The sequence below is a fragment of the Pelecanus crispus genome, chromosome 5, assembly GCF_030463565.1.
Source record: "Pelecanus crispus isolate bPelCri1 chromosome 5, bPelCri1.pri, whole genome shotgun sequence".
NCBI lineage: Eukaryota > Metazoa > Chordata > Aves > Pelecaniformes > Pelecanidae > Pelecanus > Pelecanus crispus.
The window spans coordinates 84,462,801-84,488,285 of NC_134647.1; the positions used below are offsets into that span (position 1 = coordinate 84,462,801).

General features: G+C 39.7%; 1 protein-coding gene across 1 annotated transcript in view; it reads left to right on the forward strand.

Moving 5' to 3' along the window:
* The window catches only part of NTNG1 (netrin G1), a 154,314-nt gene that overhangs the window by 90,593 nt on the left and 38,236 nt on the right, over positions 1-25,485 (forward strand). Inside the window, exons 3-4 of the mRNA XM_075711073.1 lie at positions 3,782-3,954; positions 13,809-13,835. Coding sequence (XP_075567188.1) covers positions 3,782-3,954; positions 13,809-13,835 — 200 coding nt within the window. The remainder of the gene's footprint in view (positions 1-3,781; positions 3,955-13,808; positions 13,836-25,485) is intronic.

Sequence of the window (25,485 nt, forward strand, 5' to 3'; positions counted from 1 at the left end):
TAAATAGTCTTCTTCCTGTAACCTTAAATATTTCAATTTTCCTTACTGCTTATCCCGCAAATAGAAGTAGCTTTTTATTGTACTCTAGTTATCTCTCAGCCCCGCTACGCACATTTACCTCTTTCATTCATCCAGAGCAGCCTGTCCCTCAAGCACAACGGGCATTTCTCTTCTTTGCAGAAGTCTCTGAGATTGTCCATACATACACTCCGATGAGGTCCCTGGGACAGATTGCCCAATTCCTAGGGCAGCCTTCCGAAAAAAACAGAAGTATACAAAATATTATTTCCCTGTTTCAAGTAAAACTGTCTCTCCACATGCAGTACAGAATTTGCTGTTGGCTTGTTTTTCCCCAGACACAGTACCCTCCAACTTATGTTCAGTTTGCTTTCCACAGATGCTTTTTGTTCTCCTTCAGCTTTAGCGCTGTCTGCATTTTACACTCATTCAGTATTCAGCTACATCCTTGATTTGCTGTGGAAATCATGATTAATCTCGCTGAGATCTGTGAAGTGACCTCAGCAAAAAATCGGTGCAAGTGAGAGGAGAATCAGAGCCTCCATGGTTCAGTCCTCTGAATGTCTTTTTCCTGCTTCTCCTTCTGCTCTTTTACTCCCTGGGTATAGTTACTGACAGCAACCAGAACTCCAGTTTAATCTCTTCACATTTCATTAATCTACAGATTTTTTCGTACTTGTATAACACTAATGATCATAAACCAAACCCAAATTTTATGCTGCCTATACACTAAGGCGGCAAAAGTAATGTTTTTTGCCACATGTTGTCTGACCTTTTGGGGTCTGGGATTTTTTTTTAAACATTTCTTTTTGTGCCTGCTTTAACTAGCTCTCATTAGCTCTACATTTGACATTTTTAATATAAATGTATTCTTTTATGTTGATCTTTGATCTTTAGCTAGTCTTGTAGAAAACCACAGTAACCACATTTGTTCCTTACTTTCTTCTGCTTGGAAACTGTACCCAGCTAAGTTTGAATTATTCTGAGGGTTTTTAGGATTATTCAGCATTGTCGCTCTTTTTGGCTCAGTTGTTAATGTTAGGTTTTGACTATCTGTTCTCTGCTCACAAAGGTCTTAGATCAGTCCTTTATTTTTTTCAGTGATCAAATTTGTTGTTTTCTGTCATTCACTTTAAATCGTGCTCCTAGAAGGCTACAACTCTGCCCCTTGCTGCTTGTTTTTGGGGGGAGCGGGGTTGGTTTGTGGGGGGGAAGGTGGTTTGGGTTTTTTTTAATTGGGAGAAGTAGAAAGTTTGCTCTCCTTTCTTTTAAACATGGTATTATTTGGAATTTTCTTTTAAGGCAGGATGCAGCATTCTGGGGGATTCTGCTGGGAAGCCTTTCAAAAGTACATGTAGAACATCCAAATAAGTTACTTTGCAAAGAGGCATTGATTGAATGAATCTGTGATTATTCTAGCAGTTTAGGGCGGGAAGAGCCATGTAGCAGTTCCTCCATGTGGGAACCTAAGTGGCTAAGATGTCCCTACGTTGTCTGTTTTGTGTGTGTTTGTTCTGAATGCTTGTATGAGGGCTGATGCTTTTAAGCCTCAGTTAACAGGGTTTTAAAATTTGACAGAAGAAATTGCGTTTTGCTGGTTTTGTGAAAACCTGCCCATATTTGGTGCAAACATAGACCTCCAAAATCCCTTTGCCTGTTGGAGCCTGGTGGCTAAAATCGCAGAAGATGCCTTTTGCAGAAAGCCTGCCCGTTGCCGTGCTGCGTTGCCCTGCCGTGGACGGCAGAACAGCTCCCGTGGCACGGTGCCGCAGCCCTGGGCTGAGCAGCGCTTCCTCTGCAGCGGTCTTGCCGTAAGAAATTAAAAAACCGGGCACCAGAACAGGCAGCAGAGCTATTCCGTGCTGTCCATGCTCTCTTGCCTGGGAAATAATGAAAACAGGAGGCAACCTATGAAAAGGTTGCTCACACTGGAGTTCGGGAATGTGGGAAATAAAAGGAAATCAACATGCATGAGAATTTATGGGAATTGTTTGTGTATGCATATATACATCCATACATATAAATATATGCATATGTTTTGTATAGGTCTATGAGGAGGCATGGGACAGGGCTGGATAAATAAATAAAATAAAACAAAACAGAAATGTCTCCCTGAAAGAAACCCAATCACTTCCTCTCTCTCATTTATTCTAGTGACTCCACAGTCTCTCCTGCTTCCTTCTCCTCTGACTCTCTCTGGGCTCTGGTCTTGCCATTATTGTCTGTCTGTCCTGTTTGGGAGTCTTCCACTTCCATATTCCGGTGGACAGGAAACCCCCCCATCACTTTTCTTAATGGCAGTGCCATTTACCAAAATCTTCAATCTCTCCATGAATAGGCGTAGCTCACCCACTGACACCCAGACAGGCACCTTGCATCCTGCAATGGCTAGCCATTGGTAATTTACTTTACAATTGATGTAGTCCTTAAGCATCAATATTTTGGAAATGATACAAAAATGAATCACACTTTCTTTTGTCTAGCATGTTCAATACGTTTTGTAATTTCAATTTAAAAGGTGCTGGAACCTGTGTTTTCTTTAGAATGAGCATTGCTCAAATAACAGCAGTTTCATCTGCCTCATTCCTAGCACTGCGGAGAATGCTGCACTATCTACGGTATTACAGATTCTTGTGGATTTTCTCCAGCAGCCACTTATGAAAACTGCAAGCTTGTTTTACCCTGGGGATATATATGGATGTGGCCACTTGCTTCAGGTCATATTCCTTCCAAATGGAAGTCAGCTTGACAGCTGTTAATTTGCACTTGGCCATTCCATGTGTTGTTTTGCTCTAATTATTGGTCACTGTATGGAACAGGTGACAAATGCCCACATGAGAACCCTTTAAATCACTGGATGTACAATCATTAGGAAAACAAGCAGACAGGGTTGTTAAATACTAGTTTTCTCTCCAGCCCCAAACAGAAACAGATTTTCGCTAGTTTTGACATCTGTTGGAAAGGGATGGAAAGAGGTGACAAGACCTTACTGTTTATGAAACTAGCTTCCCGTTCTGTAAGTGTCCTAGTTTCAGGGAAAGAGGAGAATTTAAGGAAAATACAATTGTTTTAAGACCAGATGCAGAATCTGGTTTATCTAATGATTTTGTCGCAAGGTTTGATTAGGTGCTCTTCCCTAAGTAAAACTAAATGTGCCTACCAAAATATTTCCTCTGACCTTCAGCTACTTAAACTATATCAAATTAAAGCAGGCAAAAAAATTTCCTTTCTGAGCCAGAAAGTACTTGCTGAACAAGAATGGCAAAACACCATTATAGTGAGCTTCCCTTCTACTGAAGTGTGGCATTGCAGAGGATATTTCATTGAAGTCTGTTTTCTCAGACTCCCAGGGCCTAATTTGGATCTTAATGTGAGCCAGCTTCTCTAAGAACATAAGCAGAGGACTTGTTTTGTTCCTGGGAGTAGTGAGAAGCTCTTGAATTTTTGCAAGATTATGGACCTGTCTATAGTAAAAATGGCTATTTTAGGTGATCTCAGTGGAGCTGCATTAGTGAAAACAAGAAAAGAATCAGCGTCTTGGAGTCTTGGTGAAATTACTGCTCTTAGACCTGGGCGAGCTGAAGATATTACAACATGCTATTTGCGTGATGTCTTGTAAAGCATGCTAAAACAATAATATAGGCACAATACACAGGAACAGAGTGGTTGCCATAGGACATGCTTTACTAAGACTTAGTCTGAACTTAAACTCACTTTTAAATAATATCCCACTTTTTTTTTTTTTTTTTCCTTTTAAAAATAGGTGTAAGTGCAATCTTCATGCTACTGGCTGTAAAGAAGAAAACAAAAGACTGTTTTGTGAATGTGAGCATAACACAACTGGCCCAGACTGTGGAAAATGCAAGAAGAATTACCAGGGCCGACCATGGAGCCCTGGTTCTTATCTGCCTATACCTAAGGGCACTGCTAATATCTGTAAGTAGTTCTGTGTAATAAGGATATTTCATTATTAGAATTCCGTCCCGTATCGTGACTCTGAAGGAAGATTAATGCTGGCAAAAGTTTGTCATTCCTTTATGACTCAGTGCATATAATCTGACGAGGTGTCAAATTATAAGGGTTAATTGTAAGTATACATCATCTGTGCTCTTACATGGTTGTAAGTAACTTGCATGAGAACTGCATGTTTGTATCCGTAGACAAATCCCTGGACACTGCACAGAAAGGGCTAAGGAATGAAAAAATTAGGGCCCTTGACCTAAGAAGCACACACAGAGGAGAGAAGCCAGTGGGAATCTCTGCAGTACTGCTCCAGCCACGGCACCCTCCGCAGTCCATGCGTACACCCCTATTGCCTCGGCATTCGAAACAACCTCAGCTCAACGTCTGAGATGCTCAGGTTTTTGTCCATTTAAGAAAATTAAAAGATCTCAGACCAAATTTTTTCCAATTAATAACTAAAGATCTAAAGGCTGGTAAAAGAAGTTTTTACCTGATGTTGACATGCAGCCCAGCTTGACGTGCACTCTTAGATCGCTGTAGGCGTTGAGAGGGGAGGGCGAGGGCAAAACCTGAGGGTTTATGTCTGCTTGTTTCCAGCTGGTAGCCATTCAACAACACACATACTCACCATCCCAGCACGCTTTCGTATAGTCCAAAGGAAGTTATTGGCAGCTGCATTTCCTGGGCCCGGACAGGAGTGGGTTGAAAAGAACGTGGTGCTGAAAGAGCGGGCACGCAGACAAGTATGAGCATCAGTTCTCCTTTCATGCATGTATGAAATACACGATGATTCGGAACCCTCCTGAACGGAGTAACAGACTTAAATTCCTTTGAAGAAAGGATTGAAGAAGACGAGGATAAATCACCAAACCTTTTGACAGAAGTTACTAGCTTTTTTTAAGAAGAGAGTCCACAGTTTTGCCCTGATTGAAAGCAAAACATTCATTTTAGAATATTAGAATGTAACAATTTACTGAAAAGTTATTTGGGAGAAACAGATCTGTGTACTGCGGTTGAATGAAAAGTTTAAAACCAGGAGCAGTGTGCAATGCTCAGAATGTTATCTAAGACTTCAAAGCAGCAGCTGTGAGGAATCAAAACTCAAAGAGGAATATCATAGGAAGCAGGACCTTATCAAGTTAAATGTGAGAGTAATAGACCAAGTAACAAACCGTGAAGTGTGGGAGCATGAAATTATGATAAAATTCTTACTGAGCAGAAAAAAATGAACTTCCAAAAAGCAGGGGGAAAACATTTTGTAAGTGTATTCACTTTTTTTGCATGTTATAAAAAGTGAGCATGGCTCACAGAATTAATACTTTAAAGCTATGTTCGGAAAAAATGGTGAGATTTACCAGGTTGGTTTTATTCATATATTTTATATATATACATATACACACATAGATACATAGGTATGCACATATATACATTTTTTTAATGTTTTTTATATATATGTAATGCAGTTGGTAGCCCAGCAATCATCTAAACGAGTGACAAGATACATCTGAAGGTGAAAACGGGGCTTTTCCTAAATGCAGCTTGCTGTGTCAGATCATTGCCGATGGGTTGAGCACACACCAGGTAGAACGGTGGAATTAGCGCCCACCGAAAGGATGCCTGGAGCTTGTTAAAACAACTTGCACCATTATTGAATTCCATCAGATATACAGTTCCGTCAAAAATCAAAACGTTTTGGAAATAATACGCAGTCTTCTCTGGTTTTTATTATTACTATTATTACGATAGCATCATGAAAATGTAACCTTGTTTGAGCTGACAAATGCTCCACTTACCCTCAAATCCTGACTTCAGCAGTGATCAGCAGCAGGAATTTATGGCAAACAGGAAGAAGTACGAAGGGTTTCTGCTTTGCCTTCCAAGTTGCCGGCAATAAATTGGCTTTCTGAGCCGGACCCTCCGTCGTACCTGCAGCGGCTGCTAGCTGCTGGGTGGGGAGAGACCCAGCTGTCATAGCCTTGATCTCAGTGACATCTCATGGCAGTACATTTCACGTTTTAATGACACAATGAGTGACAGGTATTTCCTTTGTTTGCTTTAAATGTTTTTATATGGCTAAGCCTGTACCTCCTTAGGTAGGAAGAAGCACAGAATAATGCATCCCTATTTACATCCATTATACCATTTACAATTATATAGACTTGACATGTCCACTCCTCCAACCTATTTTCTAAATGACAAATACTAATCTATTTAATCTTATCCTATATAAAACAATGCCACATCTCTGGTCATCTGTGCTTTCTTGCTCTCTTCTGGTTCTACGATATCATTTTTTTATTTGGCGAGGCTAAAACTACACGCGATATGCTAGACATGAGAAGAGCGTGGATCTTTTACAGTGGCATAAAAATGTGTCTGCTTTATATTTTGTTAGTACAGGGATCAGCCCCTGAGTCCTTTTTAAAGACTGTGCCACAGTTACAACATTTCTTCTGGCATCAAGGCTGACATAAGTGACAGGTTACACATTACAGTAGTCAGGTCAGAAATGTAGTACTGGAGTTCCTTTAAAACACTTTTTGGGTGATCATCACCTTATGGCAATTCTTATTGTTTAATATTATTTACGTCTTCTAAAACAAACACCTTCAGATGATGATAGACATAAAGAAGCTTCCTCAGATTGTGAGAATCTCTAACCTTCTTTGTTGTGAACGTCAGTGAAAACAATTAATTCAGTATTCAGCACTTTTACACTTTGACTGCCTATCTACCCAATCATCCCTCTGGGACGTCTCCTGCTTCTAGTGTGGTTATTTTAACAAAAAAGAATTATTAACTTTTATGTCTGTGGCAAGTTGATTCTCAAAACACTGTGTTTTATATTTGACTTGACAGATTTTATGCTTTTTTTCCCCATCTTTCTCCATTGAGATGACTTACACTTTTGAAGGGTGTCTCTCCAAAATCTTCATTCTGCTACTTTGGATTGCGTGTTGGGGTTTTTGTTTGTTTGTTTGTTTGTAAGATAGTTGATTTTTATATTTTTTTTTAAATTGATGGGTTATATGTGATTATTCTGTCTCTCATACACTTTTTCCCTAGCCTGCCTCCATGCTGTTCGCATTGAGTCTTTTTAGCTGTTCTTTTCAAGCTACAGCTCATGAAATACAAGATGATTCTAGATTATACTCCAGTCATAGCCTAAACCTTGATATAAAGCTGTTTTCTGTACCCTTCTCATTTTAAGTTAACACGAGTTTTTCAGGAGAACGCAAAATGTTTTTTCCCTGCTTTGCTTGTGAAAGACACTGAGTACTCTGTTGTTTACTGGCACTAATAATATTTCCACATTTGTCTCCCACATAGCATTTATTTTATATTTTCACTCTATCTTATTGACTATTTTTTGATTACATTTATTCTCTTGTGTTGCCACATTTTATGGGTAGTTTGTTCTGCAACATGTTTTGACACTCAAAGTGAACCTATTGAATTTCTCTATACTTGGTGTTACAAGATAGCTTTTCTCCTCAGCGGTCGTACGTGTCTGACAGCGCTAGCCCTTTTCTTCCTCCTGTTGTTTAGATCATCTTCGGCGCTTACCTTCTTTGCTCCATCAGACAGAGCTGTCTAAGCCTGTGCTGGGCTCCCATCCATCAAAGCCCGCTCGCTTTTTTGCTCCGCAACCAATAACCTGTACTGGAAGCGCTTGACACTCGGCGAAAACCGCCTCCCAGCTGCTACGCAACTTCCCTAATTGGCAGTTCAATGCGAAACAAAGGATTGACCAGAATACGGGAAACACCGGTGGATTCTTTTCGGGCAGCAGTTAGGCAGATAGCCCCAATTCTCAAGCTGAATTTCTCCTGCAGTGGGTCCCCCTCGGACAGTACAGCCTCTGCCTCAGCAGCACGGCCTTAATCCTCCCTGAACAGGAGAAGACTTATGAGGCATTGCCGCAGCACAGCTGCCACGCACTTTCTGGCAAAAAATACGGCACTTGAAGTATTGCACTGATTACCCTCATCTGTGTTTGTAGTTTTCCCCATGAATATTTGCTGCACAAAGCCGTCTTGAAGGACCAGGGTAAATGAAGTTGGCCAAATGGTTGTGTGATGGCAGGCTTTCTATTCAGGAATCTAAATAGCATGTGTCCCTGTAACGGAAAAGATCACGCATCCTGCTGTCCTGTCAAAGCAGACTCATCAAGTGTCCCATTTTCTAAGGGCCCCATTCTCCCAAACAACTGGAAGGAACTTTCCAGTGTCTGCTTTGATGACTGAGGTAGAGGAGGTGAACCCACATGATCTCCATTTGAAGGAATGAGACACACCTGCTTAAGAGGTAAAATGTTGCTCCTTGGTGATTTTGATAACATCTGTCATAGAGAAAAAGGAAGATACAAATGCAATAAGAAGTTACAAAAGAGCAAAGCTTCTTATTGTTCCCATGTTACATTACATATTAATTTTGGCTCTTGAAGCTTCCAGAAGATTTAAAGCAACAGGAAGATGTCACACAAAAGCTGTGTCAGGCTGGGAAACTTGGTGGTGAGGGCAAAACTGTAGAGTATCAAGAGCATTCAGGAAGACAGACGTGTCAGGGGAACCTGCAAATGATGAACTAACTTCCCTCCAACTAGGTACCCAGTGCAGTGGCCAGCAAAACATTGCAGACACATACCTAAAAACCAATGCACGATAAATAAAGTGCTGTATTTTTTTTAAAATGGGGCTTGAAAAATTACTCTTCAGCACTCCATCCTCTTGTGTGACCCTGCTGAGCTGGTTGTTTGTGCTGGTCGTGGTGGCATCTGTTGCTGGGAAATGAATTGCTTCCATCCGTCACTGGTTTCAAACAACTCTAGTTTTGCTGTATACAGTGAAGAGGAGCAATGAAAGTGGGTTCTAGTCCTTAAGTAGCGGTATGGGAAGGCAAAGTGTCTGTTATAAAATACTCATAGCCCTAGAAATGGTCTGAGTTTCAGGCTTTTTGAAGTTTCTAATATCTTATATTCTATCAATAAATTATGATTACTTGGAAAAAAATCCTTTGATCTCACTGGGAGTTTCCTAGACAGAAAGTTTTCAAAACTGGTTTGGAGTCACTAAAACATCACGAGAAAAGGTCCACATTTTAAAAGGTGCTACCCAATAAACCAATAACTAAATTTTTTCTCTGTCCCTTTTATTTGTGGTGATATTGCTTGGGAAAGGAGAAGTGGAGGATAACAAACTTCGTCTAAGCAGTTCTTTGTCTGGGAATTGAAAAAAATTCAATCTTTACAGAGCAAGGAACTGCAAAAGTAACAGTAGCAGGAACTTTAGGACTCTTGAAATGAAACACGTGAGATTTCCTAAGAATTGTGTCTTTCACTGTTTATGGTCCTTTGGCCAAATACAGGTTTGGCAATACATGATAAGTTTACTGCTATGATCACCACAATTACTCCTTTTGAGGGATTACGAGATGCTAGGTTCCTCCAGCTTCTCGGGGCTTAAATTGCTAGAGAATTCAGAACTTCTGAAATTGATGCTGAGGCTCTGATATTGCAATCATGCCTCAGTGGAGGAGTTGCAAAGGGAAAAAAAGATGCACTGCAGGGAGTGCTGTCATGCTGCAGCACAGATATTCTAGCGAAAGATCAGATGTGGCAGTAAGAGCCCTGCTCTGACTCTTTGCTGTGGAATACGGCTCTGTATTTTGTTCCTGTTTAAGAGTTAAAATGTGCGGTGTAGAGTGCAATTACAAGGACGTCGCTTTTGTCAGGAAAGCTCTCACACAGCTGTGATCAGCAATTAATATGAATCCAGACTTGCGCTGCATTATTTACTGTTGTATCCCGCCGTGCCTTCATAGGAGGCAGTCTTAACTCTCAGACTCTGGGCTGTATTTGCCTCACCTGGATAGTTCACTGAGCTCTCGGTGACATTCCTTCCCCGAATACGAGCGAGCTGTGAGCGGGGCGTGGTGCTCTGATGGCAGCAGGAGCCTGTCCCTGGCTCCCTGTCATACAGCAGGTGCGCATCCGCCTTGTGATGGAGGAGGGGCAGAGAAGCCCATGGGAAGGGTGGCAGCCGAGACCGAGCTGACAGGACAATTCCTTCATCCCACATGTACTCCCTGCCCAGGAAGAGACGCGGCCTGGCTGCATCAGTGGTGCCGCTGGCGGGAAGCGCACGCAGGCGTTGAGGATGGAGGTGATAAGAGGGGCTGCAGTGTGTGATGCCCTGAGGCTGGAAGCAGCAGTGTGGCCCTTCTCACCAGAAGCTTGCCACTGTTCCTTTGTGTTTAGATTTCACACTGACACAAGCTATAGAAGAAATCAAAAACGTCCTTTCTTTGCTAGCATCTGATTTGCTTTTTTCTCCATTCTCAACTCCATGGTAGCTAATAGCTAAAACAACCCAATTCTGGAAAAAGGGGAAATGAGAAAATTACAGGGCAGGTGCAGAAGATCATATGAGTGGAAAACACCAGATTTTTGTCTCTCAAGTAATGCATGTATATTTAGATGCACTTACAGTGAACATGTAACATACCAAACCACCACCCTCAAGTACAGTAAAAAATAATAAATAGGATTAGAGACTTTCTTCTGCAATGTTTGCCATTTCGGGGGCAGTAGCTACCCCTGAACTTTCTTTGCATGTTTTACTTGCTTTTTCCTCACTATAAAACTATTAACCGTTAGTAACCATCCCAGTGATTTCAGCTGGAAGATAATTTAGACTGAACATTGCTTTGGTTTAACAACTGAATATACATAAATGCAGTCACTTGGTTTTATTTACTTTTTATATCTGGCTGAATAGAGTTGTGCATCAAGGGAAGCAACGGGCCTGATTCTGCATCTCTCTCTATAACCTGTTCACGTCATTTCACTGCTGCAAAGTACTCAAAGATTTCATAGAATCATCGAATTGTTTAGGTTGGAAAAGCCCTTTAAGATCACCCAGTCCAACCATTAACCTACACTACCAAGCCCACACTAAACCAATCAAGGGTAGACCAGACTGAACCATGTCCCCAAGTGCCACCTCTGCCCGTTTTTTGAACACTTCCAGGGATGGGGACTCCCCCACCTCTCTGGGCAGCCTCTTCCAATGCTTGACTACCCTTTCCGTGAAGAAATTTTTCCTAATTTCCAACCTAAACCTCCCCTGGCGCAGCTTGAGCCCATTTCCTCTCGTCCTATCGCTAACTCCATGGGAGAAGAGCCCAACACCCCCCTCCCTGCCCCCTCCTGCCAGGCAGCTGTAGAGAGCGATCAGGTCTCCCCTCAATAGAAGGCTGACTGGAAACGATCCACGTCACATCTCGTGCCGGTTTCCGTGCGAAGGGCCGGCAGCAGCGGGGTGACTCCCCGCAGCGTGGCGGTGCCACCGGCGAAGCCGTGCGGTCCGGCCCCGCGTGCCTCCACGCTGGCAGAGGGCAGAGGCGGAATCACCCCTCCTGTGCCTCCTTACCTAAGGACCTGCACCAAGTATGGCTCAGCCGAATTCAAGAGCTACCCGCAATATGTAACTCCAGATCTCACAAAAACACTCTTACTAAGAATAATTTTCCCGTCATATGTGCGGTCTTCACAGAGTGTTGACAGAACCTGCTTCGTGGCCCTACATAACCAGCTCTTTTCCAGACAAACTTAGACGTGCCATTCTCGCTCTGCGGCAGAAGGGGCATGAAGTAGTGCGCTAGCGAGGCCAGTCACCGCACGCAGGGGTACCTGGTATTGCAAAAACCGAGCTGGTTACAGAAGATCACACCAACCCAGAAACTCAGTACGGAAATAGAAAAAGAGCTTTTCCAACAGAACCCGAAGACAACTTCGCAAGGTTAATACAGAGCCCTTCAGGCTAGCAGGCATCTTGTTTTCATTATTCTCTGCCCAGGAAGCATTTATCACTATGAATTCATTGAAAATTTTGAAATACAGTAAAATGAGGAGAGCAGATTTGCAGGAAAACCTCTCCCGTTGCTACAATCTGTTCAGGAGAGAAAGGCAAGGATATTTGTGTGTGCGTGTAGGAGAGAAAGAGGTTTGAGGCGGGGGAGTATGCCCAGAGGAAATACAAATACCATTTCACAGTGGAAGTGTGAGTGCGAGAATGCAGTATCTGTATTTTATCTAATATTTTGTGCAGTCTCCATCAGTGTATAAAGGAAAACGAATCCTGCTGACTTAAAACAGCTACAGTGACTTGCAAAAATGTAAACAAGCTGCTATTGAAACTTCGGGGAAAATTATTTGAAAATTGATTGCCTTTTTGACATTGAAGACAAAGGGGTAGAAGTTCTCTTACATTATCCTAACTGAAAAAAGCACTTTTTTGTTACTTTTAGAACTGTAACAGCATTGTTCTATTATGGTGATACTTTTCTTCAGATTTTAATACCTCATGATTCTAAAATTGTGGAAAATACATGTTAATCTCAGCAGAAGTAGAAATAATTAAGTTTGCAAACAGGATCTGGGTGTGGGGCTTGGTTAGCAGCCGGTGCTGCCTCCGGTGCGGTGCCCAGCGCTCTGACAGACCACGGGCTCCATAGGGTATGAAACCAGGGAGCTGCAGTTCTGAGCTGTGCTCCAGGGCTGATGCGGTGACACACAAAAGGTCTGTTCATGGTCGCCATTCTGCAAACGCAGTGACTGCGGCATTGTCTTGGCCGTGCCACAAGTTAGAAATGTTCCCAACTTGACTCTACAGCCTTGCTTACAGTGAATATCATTTATCCCCCAAGACATTCCTTTGCTCCAGTTTGCTTAATTGCAGAACGAGGTCCATACCATCTCAGAGTAAGATGGAACTTCAGGATAGATGTTGAAAGAAGTATAGCAGATGTTTAATGGAGAAACAGGCAGATTTCTGCACTAAAATGCATGCCATCAAAAGTCAATAAAACTTACAAAAGGCAAACTGTATTTAACTAAAAGGATGCAAATAACCAGGATTTAAATACCGATCTGCAATTTGTGACTTTAGCCCAAGAGACTAGCAATAGTGCCATTAGCAATGCCATTTAATCTAAAGAAAATGGCATTTCAGGAAAGATTTCATGTCCGTATTTTTGTGCTACACACCTTTCAGTGCAGACCTGGCAACAAGCTACATGTTGGGACTGCATCATGCAACATGAGATCCCACATTGCTAATCCAGCAGAGGAGTTTTACTCCTCAGCAGCCCCACCTCTTCTGGCAAATCTCACCTGCCTCTGGAATGGTTTCCTTGCATTAATTCAGCTTAGGAATTGAAATGAAAGTAGAAAAAAAAAATTAAAAAAAAAAAAATCAATGAGAGGCTTAGTCAATATAACCAACCTAACGCATTAGATTGTTTCACTCAATTATTTTTCTTTTCCATAGCTTAATTTAGATAACCATCAGGTAAAAGAGGAAAAAAATAGCTATATACACTTAATGCAACAGAAGGTATCAACTGATTTAAGCAGCTGGCCAAAACAGTTAGCAATGCATCTATCCCTTGGTTAAATTATTCTAGGTCTGCATAATACATGCATGACTGCTATTTTTATCTAGAGCATTAAACCTAATGGCTGGTTAGTTGAAATACAAAACTGTTCCGAACAAATTCATGAAGTTCAGAGAGCTGGTGTAGGTCCCAGAAATACCCATCTGTCAATACATTTTAGCGGTCCCTGCAGCCTCGTACTGAAAAAAACTAAAGCCTCTGCATTTCTAAAGGGCTGGGTACATATTGGCAGTTGCTTGGGTTTAACTATGTATCGATACAATATTCTGAAAGTTAGGAGAAAATTGTTTTCAGAATCTTAGCTGTAATAGCTCAGCCAACTGCAGCAAACAGCTAACTATACTTTTTTGTGTTTTCTTTCTCTACAGGTATACCCAGTATTTCCAGTATTGGTAGTAAGTAATAAAACCAGTATTGTTTTGCATTGTCACTCAGCTTCTTGGATCTAATTTCCCAACATCCCTTTCTGTTGTAGATAATGTTTTGCTGAAAACGTGCTCTGTAGGGCAGGGGCTACGTGTTGGCCGTCCTCTCTTGCGTTAACATGTAACCACATTACATGATCAGAGAGAATGTCACTCCTGACGACACATCTGCCTTCGAACGCAGATTTTCTGATCAGTTCTGATCAGCAGATGAAAACTGAGCGCTATAAAATGGAATGCTATACAGAGAATTAAGACACTGTTCTACAGAAAATACTGGTTGAGCATCTTTTCCAAAAAGAAAAGTGTTTGCTAATAACAGAGAAGTATAGGACCATGAATTTTCATGCAGGTATGTGCATGTGTAAATTTGAAGAGCAAATGGAAGAGTTTGTAAATGGAAGAGTTTTCAGTTTTATGAAGTAGCTTAGCAAATGCAGTGTATCTGCCAGAATATTTGCATTAACTGCAGCGGCCTTGCTCCAACTGGGCTTTACTCAACCAAATGAACAGAATTGTGTTCCTTCACAAAAACCTCCTTTCATGTATGCAATTAAAGCACAAAAATATTCCACTTAAACTAGAACAAAACCATAACACCATTATGTAAAGAACTAGTATATCAATGAAACAAACGATGAATTAAATAAAACACTTGAAGGGACTAAGCGCACCGTAGCTCAGCTGTGAGTCTAGCTGAGTTCCGTGGCTGAGAAGCGCACAGTCACAACACGTTAGCTGATTACAAATAAAGCAGGCAGGTAGAAATGGGATCCTGCTGCAGCTGGTTGAAAGAATATTCCCCACGGCCTCAGCTTTGCAGAGGCCTTAGACGCAACTTGTGTGATGCAGGACTATCACAATGATAAAATACCACAGTAGTAAAATGCAATTTGCCACACCTGATATCCAACGGAAAAGCTTCTAATAATTTGGGTAAAACTGCCTCGCTTCTTATGATGCAGGGTCAGGTTTGTCAATTTATAAATTGTCTCAGTTTGCTTAAGCTCATGAATGGCGCTGATTTGTTAAGCTCTAGACAGCAAGTCAAATGCCATCAAAAGTAGCCTCCTTGCAAATGAGAGCAGCATTAGCAGCCGAATGCCACGGCATCTGTTTTGCAGCTTTCAATAGTGAGACAGCATCAATGACAATAACGTGCAAATGAAAGCCTTCAATCTCAACAATGCAATTTGCCCGCTGTAGTATCTCCTTTGGCATTTGCATGACTGCAAATGCATAGTGATACGCTATTTTTGAAACTTGTGCTTATACGTGTATTTATAACCGAAAAAGTGAACTAAAGGAAAGAGAAGTGTATGTCCCTGTTCTCAGGAATATTCCTGCCGTTAAGAACAGAAATGGGATGAATGGGAAAATAGCTCTTTGGAGTTTGGTTGTACTCTAGTTCCTTAGTACTGTGTTGCATGGTCTATGTGGTTGTGTTTTCACTTCACACTCCATACAGCCTTCGTCACCACATCTACCATTTCTGAGCATCAGCAGATGTTGGCCTTTGAAAACTTAATAGGGAAACTCAAATACCTTTTAATCAATGGTGACCTGAAAGGATGCATTGTTGACCTCTTCGTATTTTACACTGGGGTGATTAGTACAGTTTACCTGTTACAAATGGAGAAAATTCTGTGTAACGTTCCATAGGAAATACAAGAGTTTCTGCAAGCCTTATCTTATGCTTTATCTTTAATCTGCTGTAAATGTCTTGGAATAATGTGTGGTAGAATTCAACAAATTTCTTTGCCTACCTGGAAAGGATGAAGCATGAGCATCTCTTCATGAGCACAACTAAATACTGATACTCTGCTTGTTTTTTTCATGTGTTTTTTCTTAAATAGCTCAGGGGGAAAATAGTTCTACTTGCACAATGTTCTGAACATCTTTCCTATAAAATAGAAATAGCAGAATTATCGTTAAACAAGGATAGAACCCATAAATCCTGGTCTCTAAGAGAATTTAACAGAAGTACAATTAACACATAAAAACAAACAAGATTAATTAGTTGTGGCTGCTTTAATGGATTCTGCATGATTTCTTCTTTTGTCTATGCTAATCCAGCGTTTGTGTTCATTTCGGCAGAGTTTTTCCCCATCTGGGGCCAGGAAGTTACTCTTCAGAGATACAGTTTGTGGTTTATTTTGCCTGGCAGCAAACACTACCGGGGGCATTGGCTTTTGTGTGCTTCGAGCTTTTCCTAGTACACAGGGAGGATGGGGTTGGGGCGGGGGGGGTGTGGAGACTAAACTGCCAGCATACAAAGAAGGTGCCACTGCAACCTATGTTCACTTAACACTTTTAAGCCTGCAATGCAAGCAAGCAAAGAAAAATAAAATCAATTTACCTGTGTGCACATATATGTATCGTTCTCTATTCCCCATTTACCTCAAAGGATCTTGCATTAAAGCAGCTCATCATTAAAGTTTGAACACAAAGAAAGAGTGGTCATTAAGTAAACATCCTTTCGGATCATCTAGAAGAAGAAAAAAAAAAAAAATCAGAGCTTTCCCATTAAGGTCATTTGTACCTGCTGTTGTCTATCAGTTGAATAATAGGTTCTCTGGTCATTTCCAGCATTCTTGATTCCAATGCTGGCCCTTCGAGCATTTTTCAGCCATGGCTGGAAAAATACTGGTGAAAGTGTTAGCAATTAATGAGTCCCAAAACCATTTCATAATTTTAAGCAATGCTTATATACAGTATGTAAATATCTGAAAACTGCATCTTTTTACTTGTTAAAATAATGATTGTCCAATTTTACACACCAATGCATCAAAATGTTCATTATTGTGACCAAATACCGAAGTTACTAATCTGTACACGTATCCCTTCAAAAAGTTAAATCTTCTAAACTATAGCTTCTATCTTTATTCCTGTAAAGCATAACTCCACTAATTATGCTAAACAGTTTGTTATAAAGGGTATAATTAGCTACAGGATAGGATAGACATGATGTGCAAATAGCTCTGTGTGGGTGATTATCACCTTAAAGCCTGCTGGTGGCAGATGAGTCAGAGTTTAGAGACAGACCGTGCACCCAAGTGCAAGATGCAATCACGATAATCAAATGGTATTTTCTGCTTTGTTCTCTACGGTTTTGTTCTTCTTTATAGCCAATTTCAAATTAAGATAACTTTTTTTTATGATAATGAATGCAAGACACAAAAGTAAAAAAAAAAAAATGACTGAATGGGCACTCTTATTTTAGTGTTTTCTTAACCTTGAAAGATCTCGTAGGTATTTTTCTGGAACTAAAGTAGCGTCAGGATGAGTGTAGCTTTATTTGTTTTATGTATTTGTTATTAAATTCTAATGTGGTAAATATATATCTTAAAAGGTTGTGGGAGCAAATACTAGCGGATTTTTTTTTTCTTTTTTTAATAACACCACAAAGTGCTTTGGACCTGATTTTGCCCCCTTGTGGTAACTGAGAAGTTCTCTCATTAAATTGACAGTCATGGGATCAAAGCCATTAGTGCCAAGCTCTGGACTAGAGTACGTACGCAACACCCACACGGGGCAGTAGGACATAAACACGTGTAACTAGGGCGGACATTACTTTGCTATTATTATTTGAGGTCAGGTTTTACAGGGAGAGCTGAACTGTCGAGAGACCATTAAGATGTTTATCTCCTTAGAACACTTAAATATTGTCTTCAGACTGTATATATTATATTGGACATACCAGCAAAACGTTCTCAAGTCAATCTTATCCAAATCTGACTTTTTAGTAATACTGTTAATCAGGCTCCTAGGCTAAGGCAATTACCTTACCTAAGTAACTGATTATAATATCAGGCCAGTAACAGTATTTGGTTTCCCTCCTTTACTTTAATACTTTGAAGCACTCAGAATTTTTCACTTCAACAATTAGATTTGCCATTATATTAAAACATTACTAGACTGAAAGAAAATACTGATAGCCTGTGTGGCATAATGCATTCATTTGAACACTGGGTCTGAAAGAAATTTAACGTTCCAAATAAAAGACATTGCGAGTACTTTATTTACCTGGCAGGGTTCATAACAAAGCCACTTTTCTTCTGTATAAATGGGATTTCACCCTGGAAGTTCCGTGAGCTGGGCAGAAGCGGTCTCTTTGCAGCCTGATTTCCAGTGCCACGGCAGAAGCCACCGGCGCTGCGCCAGGGAGCACTGACCGGTTGTTGGGGTGGGATTTGGGGGAGCTTTTGTCTCCATTTTTGTTTTGCCAGATCCACCAATTTTAACAGATAAGAGGAGCCATTCTCACCAGTCTGGTAGACGTGGCCACTTGCAGTGTAGTATTGTTTCTCATTCTTCATCCCAGTTTACCTTCATCATCTTGCGTTAGTTAAAAAACAGTGTATCAGTCAAATTATCTTTTCAGTGCTTTTTTTATTTGCTGTAACATATGGGAAATCACTTAGTTCACTGTTACATTTGTTTTAACCGCTAATAAACAAGTGATAGGACACTAGACAATAAGGTATCAACATTTCAATACATACCATGGTACCCGTGCAAAACACGTTGCACTCGCAATACGCAAGTTCAGCTACAGTTCCTCAGGGAAGTTTATAGAGAGCAGACATGATCCACGAAGTTATTTAAAAATCTAATTATCTATAAAGCTTGGGGAGAAACTGCTAGGAAAAAATGCACTTCTATATTTTACTCTCTTCTCTTCTTCCTTCTGTCCCTTAGACACGTAATCAGTTTATTGAATAGAGTATAAGGAACGAATGAGGTTTCCAAATCAGCGTTCTGATTTTTAAAAAAATATCTTGATTTACTGTTTCTCATCAGTTGTGAATTACTGTACAATAATCCCAGTCGACCAGCCAATTTCAGCATCTTTGTAGGAAAAAGCAGAATCAATCAAAATAAAAAGGAACAACCCCCACAAACTATCACCAGAATAATTTACTTTTCCTGTCATGAGAAAGTACCTAAATATTTCCTTCCAAAATACTTGAATTCATTGTGCACTTTTGCAAATATTTTAGTGGAAATACTTACAATTGAAGAATATTCCCTCAGACCTCATTAGTTTGAGAATTAGCCAACACATTTGTTAAAATCAGTGGATTTTTTTCTGATATTTGGAAGTTTCCAGTGCTGGATCATTGGATTTTTTTTTTTCAAAGCCTCTAAAAAGATCACTTTCTTTTACTCTAAGACAACAAGTGGACACTTAAAAGACTAATTGCATTTAAATTCTTCCAACAGTTATAAAAGCTGTTATGGCTGAGGAGCTGCCATAAAACAACCACATCTTCACATTTATGCAGAATTCTCCTTTCTTCAAAGGAACAGGTATGAAACTTCCTACATTGCTCCAAAAAAGATTGCCTAACATTGGCCAAGTATTTTTTTTTAAACTTAATAAAATAAAGGGGTGATTTAAAAAAAAAAATCAGCATTTCTTCCCTTTTGATGAGGTAGATTTCGCAGTGTTATGAAAGAGCTGAAAGGCAAATTTTGTCATGACCTCAAACAGACCCAACGAGATGGAAATGCTGTAATAGAGCAGCGTGATCTGTGCAATAAGTGATGGATATGATCTGATATAAACACACCCGATTGTTCCAGCAGTTACTAAATCTGCCATTGATTTCAGTGAGCATTATTTTTTATTATTCCTAATTTTTTGTCTGATAGTAACAACTAAACCCACTGTCAGACATAACTCCACTGTGCTCAGCAGACATCTGTATTTTAGAACAGATGTTTAGGCTCAGCTACTCATGGTTTAAAGCAGGCAGTGGTAAGGCTGCTATGGCTAGAAACATGGGCTTCTGCTAGAATCATTAAGCTTATCATTGGCAATTTTTTAATGCTTTTTTGTGTTTTAAATAGAAGTTGAAGGAAAGTTAAAAGACATCTTAATCAGTCTCTCACTGGGGTTCCTTATTGGTATTATAAATGAAATAAGTAATGATAGTTGTCAAAACAAGTGCTCCCTCTCTTCCATTAGAGTGAGCGTTATTTAAGACTTACTTATTAGCAGTAATTTTCAGCAAACGCATTGATTGTGGACCAGGTCAGCAGATGAGAATACGCTAGCGTGCCGTAGAGCGCAGGTGCCCAGGCAGCAGCGCGGTCTTCGTGCGCTCCATCGCCTGCGCCCTCCATCCCTGAGGAAGGACAGTCCCTCTCAGTGGGAATACACTTTAATTTCACTGCCAGCTCAGTACTTTGTTGGAGTGAGAAACCAACAAAGTGCTGATTAATTTCTGCCAACATCATGACAGGTTTTTTTCATGTGCAGCTGTCTGTTTGGAATCAGGCTGAAACTACCCATTCATTTCCACTATTTCCCCAGTCTGAAACCATGATGTAGCCCATGGTGCGGACTGCAGTTCCAGTGACTATTTGAGACAGATTTTCTTTGTTTAATATCATAGGTAATTCCAATACTGTATATCAAAAAAAAGAGTGGGAGGAAAAAAAAAAAAAAAAAACAAAAAGGAAATTATTATACAGCTAATAAATATCATGCAATCAGTTTCTCCTTACTTCATGAAAGTAAGATTTTTCCCAATAGTTATTTTCTGCATATAATTGGCTTTGGAACAATAGTAACTAAAAATGCAGAAATTTCCAATGCAAATTTAAAACGTCATATCTGACTTTCTGCTCAGTCATATCACTCACATACCTCTACTCTTAAAGGTGCCTACAGTAGCTTCACTTCTAAGTAATAACGCTAAAATGTACTTTTAGAAACTCTCTTTCACATTTCTGTAGCCTTGTTTGCCCAGAATAACTGTCATAGAATATATTACAGTAGATTTATGTATCTTCTAGAATACCTACAGCAAAATTTATTAATTATTCTGGCAAATAATGACTTTAATTACAGAAGACAGTGTCAATACATGGGACTGTTCTGGAAAAGCTTGGTTTATCTAGTCAACTTCTCTATAAATAAAACCCTTAGTGGTAATCACTGAGGACTAGAAATATTTTCACAAGTTGCTATAAAAGAATAACTAGCTGCTAAATGAATCTTCCCAGTGCCTGTTCAAAGGATGACTCATCTGCTCCAATATACTTGTCAGAACGACAGTCAACATCCTTTGACTTGGACGTCTCACATACCTTTTTAGATAAAGCATTTAAAGTTGTCTCCATTAAAAAAAAAAAAAACAACCCAGAAAATTTCAAAGATAAGAAGAAAGGCCTTTATCAAGAAACCTGTAATCTTGGTGATAATACATTCCATGAAGAAGGATATAAGAAAAATTATTTTATCTTTACCAAAGATTAAAAAAAAAAAAAGCACATAATAGAAGCATTAAGTCCCCGGGAGCATTAAGCACATTACCAAGCAGCCCAGAGACGCGGAAGGCAGCAGCTGGTCTCAGCTGGATGTGGCCCTGAACAACCTCAGCTGACTTTGAAGTTGACCCTGCTATGAGCAAAGGGTGGAACAAATGACCTCCAGAAGTCCCTTCTAAGATGGTTATAATTATCACTAATAACTAGTAATAATTGGTAATCTACAGGCACTGTAAATATGCTCTTTATTGTTTTGGATGTCCATTAAGAAACTCAGCTCAAGGTAATCTAATTTAAAGGGTCAGGGAATTTTTAATCATTTTGCAGTAAGTCACAACCTCTGTTTTAAGTAAGTTTGCTAAAATGAGCACAGATCTATAGCATTTATAGGACTACTAAGAAATATGTAACACTGATTTTTCTGTCATACAAGTAATGATTTTATTTGGACAAGACAAGACATTACTTGGAGAAATCATCATCAGAATAAGATTGTATATGAAATATTATTGATTATATTAATCAGATTATATAAAATACCTGATTTCCTATATAGGACTTACAGTTTATTGAATGACAGATATCCCAGAGGGTTAGTCCTAAGGTATTACAAAGCTTTGTCTCTATTACTTGTACTTCTGTTAATACTTAGGCCATTTCAATTGAAGACCATTATGCATATGAATTTTTGGAGTAGGTGTGCTACACAGTATTCAACAACAGAAGTAGGATATTGGAAGCTCTGGTCTGAAATGTTACAGGTTTTCTGCAACAACCCTGATGTTGCACAAAGGCTAAAAGAGAAAAAGGCTCAGGGGACAGCAGGACAATGCAGTCAATAAAGACTGCTTTTTCTTTTTTAGCTCCTGATTTTTATATGTATTCTCTAATATCCAGTCCCTTTAAAAGCTTTAGGTCAAGCCTAAGTGTTCCTAAAACTGCCAAAACTTTAACAGTGGATTAACTGTGCAAGCAATTTGTCTGTGTCTGCTCGAAACGTCTTTAACATAACCAGTCAGTCAGTGTTTCAGGAGGAGGAGGAGGGTGGTGGTGTCTCAGGTGCACGGAATTACAGTCTTTCAGTGGGCTAGGGTTATCATGCCACCTCAGTAGGTATGGCTTTTAGGTACCTTTTGTCACACACTCTGACTATCGTCTTTGCACTTCCTATGTGTGGGAATTGGTGGATCTGACCAGTAGAGGCAGGTTGTTTTTGATCAATACATAGACTGTTTGAGGATCTACCAAACTGACTCTGTTTTTCTTTCTACCATGTTCTTGATCGATAAGGAAAAGCACAAAAATGCAAGACTATGATGTAATGACGTGATTATATCACAACTTGACTGATTCAATTGCAGAAGACTACCTAACAGTAAATGGGACAGTGCAGGTCATCATCCTTTCCTTGAATTGTTCTGTATGTGGGAGGGCTTTTGGGACAGCCATCCCCACCCAGCCGATTTCTCTTGACCCTTGACAAATGGGTCAGAAGATGCTATAGAAAAAAATGTCCTCCTTCCACATCAGAAGTTTGAAGCCCCAGTCTTGTTGTCGTAGCATCCCTGCAGGTCTTCCTGCAGGTGGACGTAACAGTGAAACACACCTTCTCCCAAAAGACCTATAAGCTTAAACCCTTATGGTTGTGACAACTGCAATCTACTCACTACCCAGCTGAGTTCCTTGTAGGCAGAAATGAAGAAACAGCTCTCTCCCCACTAATATCACCGCTATGTAGGCTGATGTGACCATTAAGGAGAATTCTGTTCAGCTCAGAAAGGATACAACCACTGCAGTACTCACAGAAGATGATAAAAATGTGGTCCAAATCTGATGCTCAAACCTAGGCAGATGAAAACTGAGAAAAGATTGTAACAGAAAAATAAGGAGAGTATAAATACCATTTCCCAGATCAGGGCCCAAAGAAAAGCTTTCTCTCCTCCTCCCACAACCCCATCCCCTTCGCTTACCCTCAGCTCCAACACCGAGCACCATTCCGCTCAGGATTACCACTCCCCACTACCCCAGCCCCAAAGCACATTGACCAAAGGAGATGAAGCTGTGAAGAGACACAGCTAATTCTTTCACTGAGAGACAAAATGCTGCTACATAGGTAACACATTATGTAGGGCCTTTAAGAAATGTAGACATTTAATGTTCTTACCAAAAAAAAATCAAGCTGTAAAGTATATGAATAGAGGTGATAGGAAATAGATATAACACGCAGAAGTGTGAAAGCAAAAGAAAAGGCCCACTCTACTGGTAAATATATTTCTTGTGATAACAAATATAATTCACTCAAAAGGCCCCAAAACAGGATGTTACGGTAAGACATGCGTCTGTGGTAAGAAATCCATATTTGCCTGATACTGTCATTTTATCTCTACAGAGTAGATTTAACAGAATATATTCCTGGTTTGTTCCTGGTGTTAGAATCGCATATATTGGTCTAGGATATCTTCTCATCAAGGAAAATTACATTTTAAACCATGGAAGATAAATTGTTATGCACAGTATTTTATGTCCATTTGGTGTTTTGGGAATCATCAATTGCTTGTTTTCCTGTTCACTGTGGAGTCATGTACTGTTCAAGTGCAACCTAGACTAGTCCAGTAATGGATGTTTGTAATCTATGTCTTTGTCCATATGCTTGCCTGTTTAGAACAATATCACAGATGTAAATAACAAAACCTGATTTTTCCTGATGCATGCAGATCCTCCAAAGTTTGATAGGATATGGCCGAATATTTCTTCCCTTGAGGTTTCTAAACCAAACCAAGGTAGGATGCTGTAAAATTCCTAGTGGTTCTAAAATTACTGAAATTGCTTTCAAGGAGCCCCACATGGCGGCAAAAGTAGTAACAATGATAATCCAACTCATTTTTCTTCTGGTGCTAAGTAATGCTATTCTGTGAGAAAATAACCATAAAACAAACCTTACCTGAAAAGCTTTCCAACACTCAGATTACGCACATCATCGCTGCAAAAAATCTGGAAAAGTAGATGCACAAATTATAAGTACTGATACACAGAAAGCCCTTGATAATGTTGGACTTGTTTAGAAAGCAGTCTGCATTTTGAGTAAGTTTCGAGATTCTCGAGTGAGAAAGATTGTCATTGTCTACATCAAACCCATTTTTAATGTCTTGTTTCCACTTTGTTTTCCCACGTGAGCCGAGAGGCATTCTCAGCTTGCATGCCATCCACAATACAAGCAAGTTCTCTGCAGGATAGACTCACAGTTTTCTGCAATTTGAGTGCCACGCAAAAAACTACTCACAGACTGTGGCATGATGATTAGCATTGAAAGAGACAGAACAACTTTTTAAGATGACTAATAAAAGTAAGATTCTTTGTTATTTGAAGTTGCATTCAGCTATACTTCACATTTCAAAATGATTGTTCATTACAAAAAATAACATCCTTATGTTCCCCTTTATTTACTGCCCTTTGCTCCCCCCAAAAATCCCTGCAGAAATCTGGCCTGTGGCTTGCTTTGTTCAAAGGGTGTCCTTGCTGTGCTATAACACATACAGATGGAGAATAAAATTAATGAAAAGGTGATGTAGAAAATAGCTCCTAAACTGAACAAGAGATATTGGGAATCTGTTGGGGAATTACACTGGAAGGGCTGTAGTTAAATCCACCGATCACAATGACCGGATCAAAACATATGCGCATATGTATAAAATCTACCATGTTACATGTGCAAGCTTCTATGTGCCCAACAAAATAGAAAATACTAATTGATCTGTGCTCTCTATAAGGATTAGCAATGTACTTTAGTTTACATTATCCACTTATATTTTAAATTAAATATCCCTGATGAAGTGATACTTAGCATTCCAATAACTTCATTTAGCCCATGTTATATTTTCCAAGCTTTTGCAAGTGTTCCTTAAACAAACAAACAAAAACCCTCCAGAGTGATCTCTGCTCCTCTGCTGTCTGTGAGGATTAGCCTACATTATTCACAGAAATTTTAAATCAAAACATTCCCAATGAAATTATACTTAGCATTTCTGATGGATTTCATAGCTTAATTATACTGCTTGTGATCCAAGACTTCATTGCAAAATACATCTTGAACAGCACTAAATTATTCAGTGTTTCTTCCCCAAAAATAAGAGTTTTAGTAAATTTAGTTTTGACGTTTTGTTAGGGAGCACAAAACACAAAAACTTAAAAGCATTTACATTCAGATTATGTGTTTGCAGTATATTGTTACAGTGTTTAACATTTATTGTAGATTAACTACTTCAGTCAAAGGATAGTGTATGAAGAGAATAATTACAGAAATCTGCCTATATTGTTTTATTGTGCTTTCTTTGTTTATGCT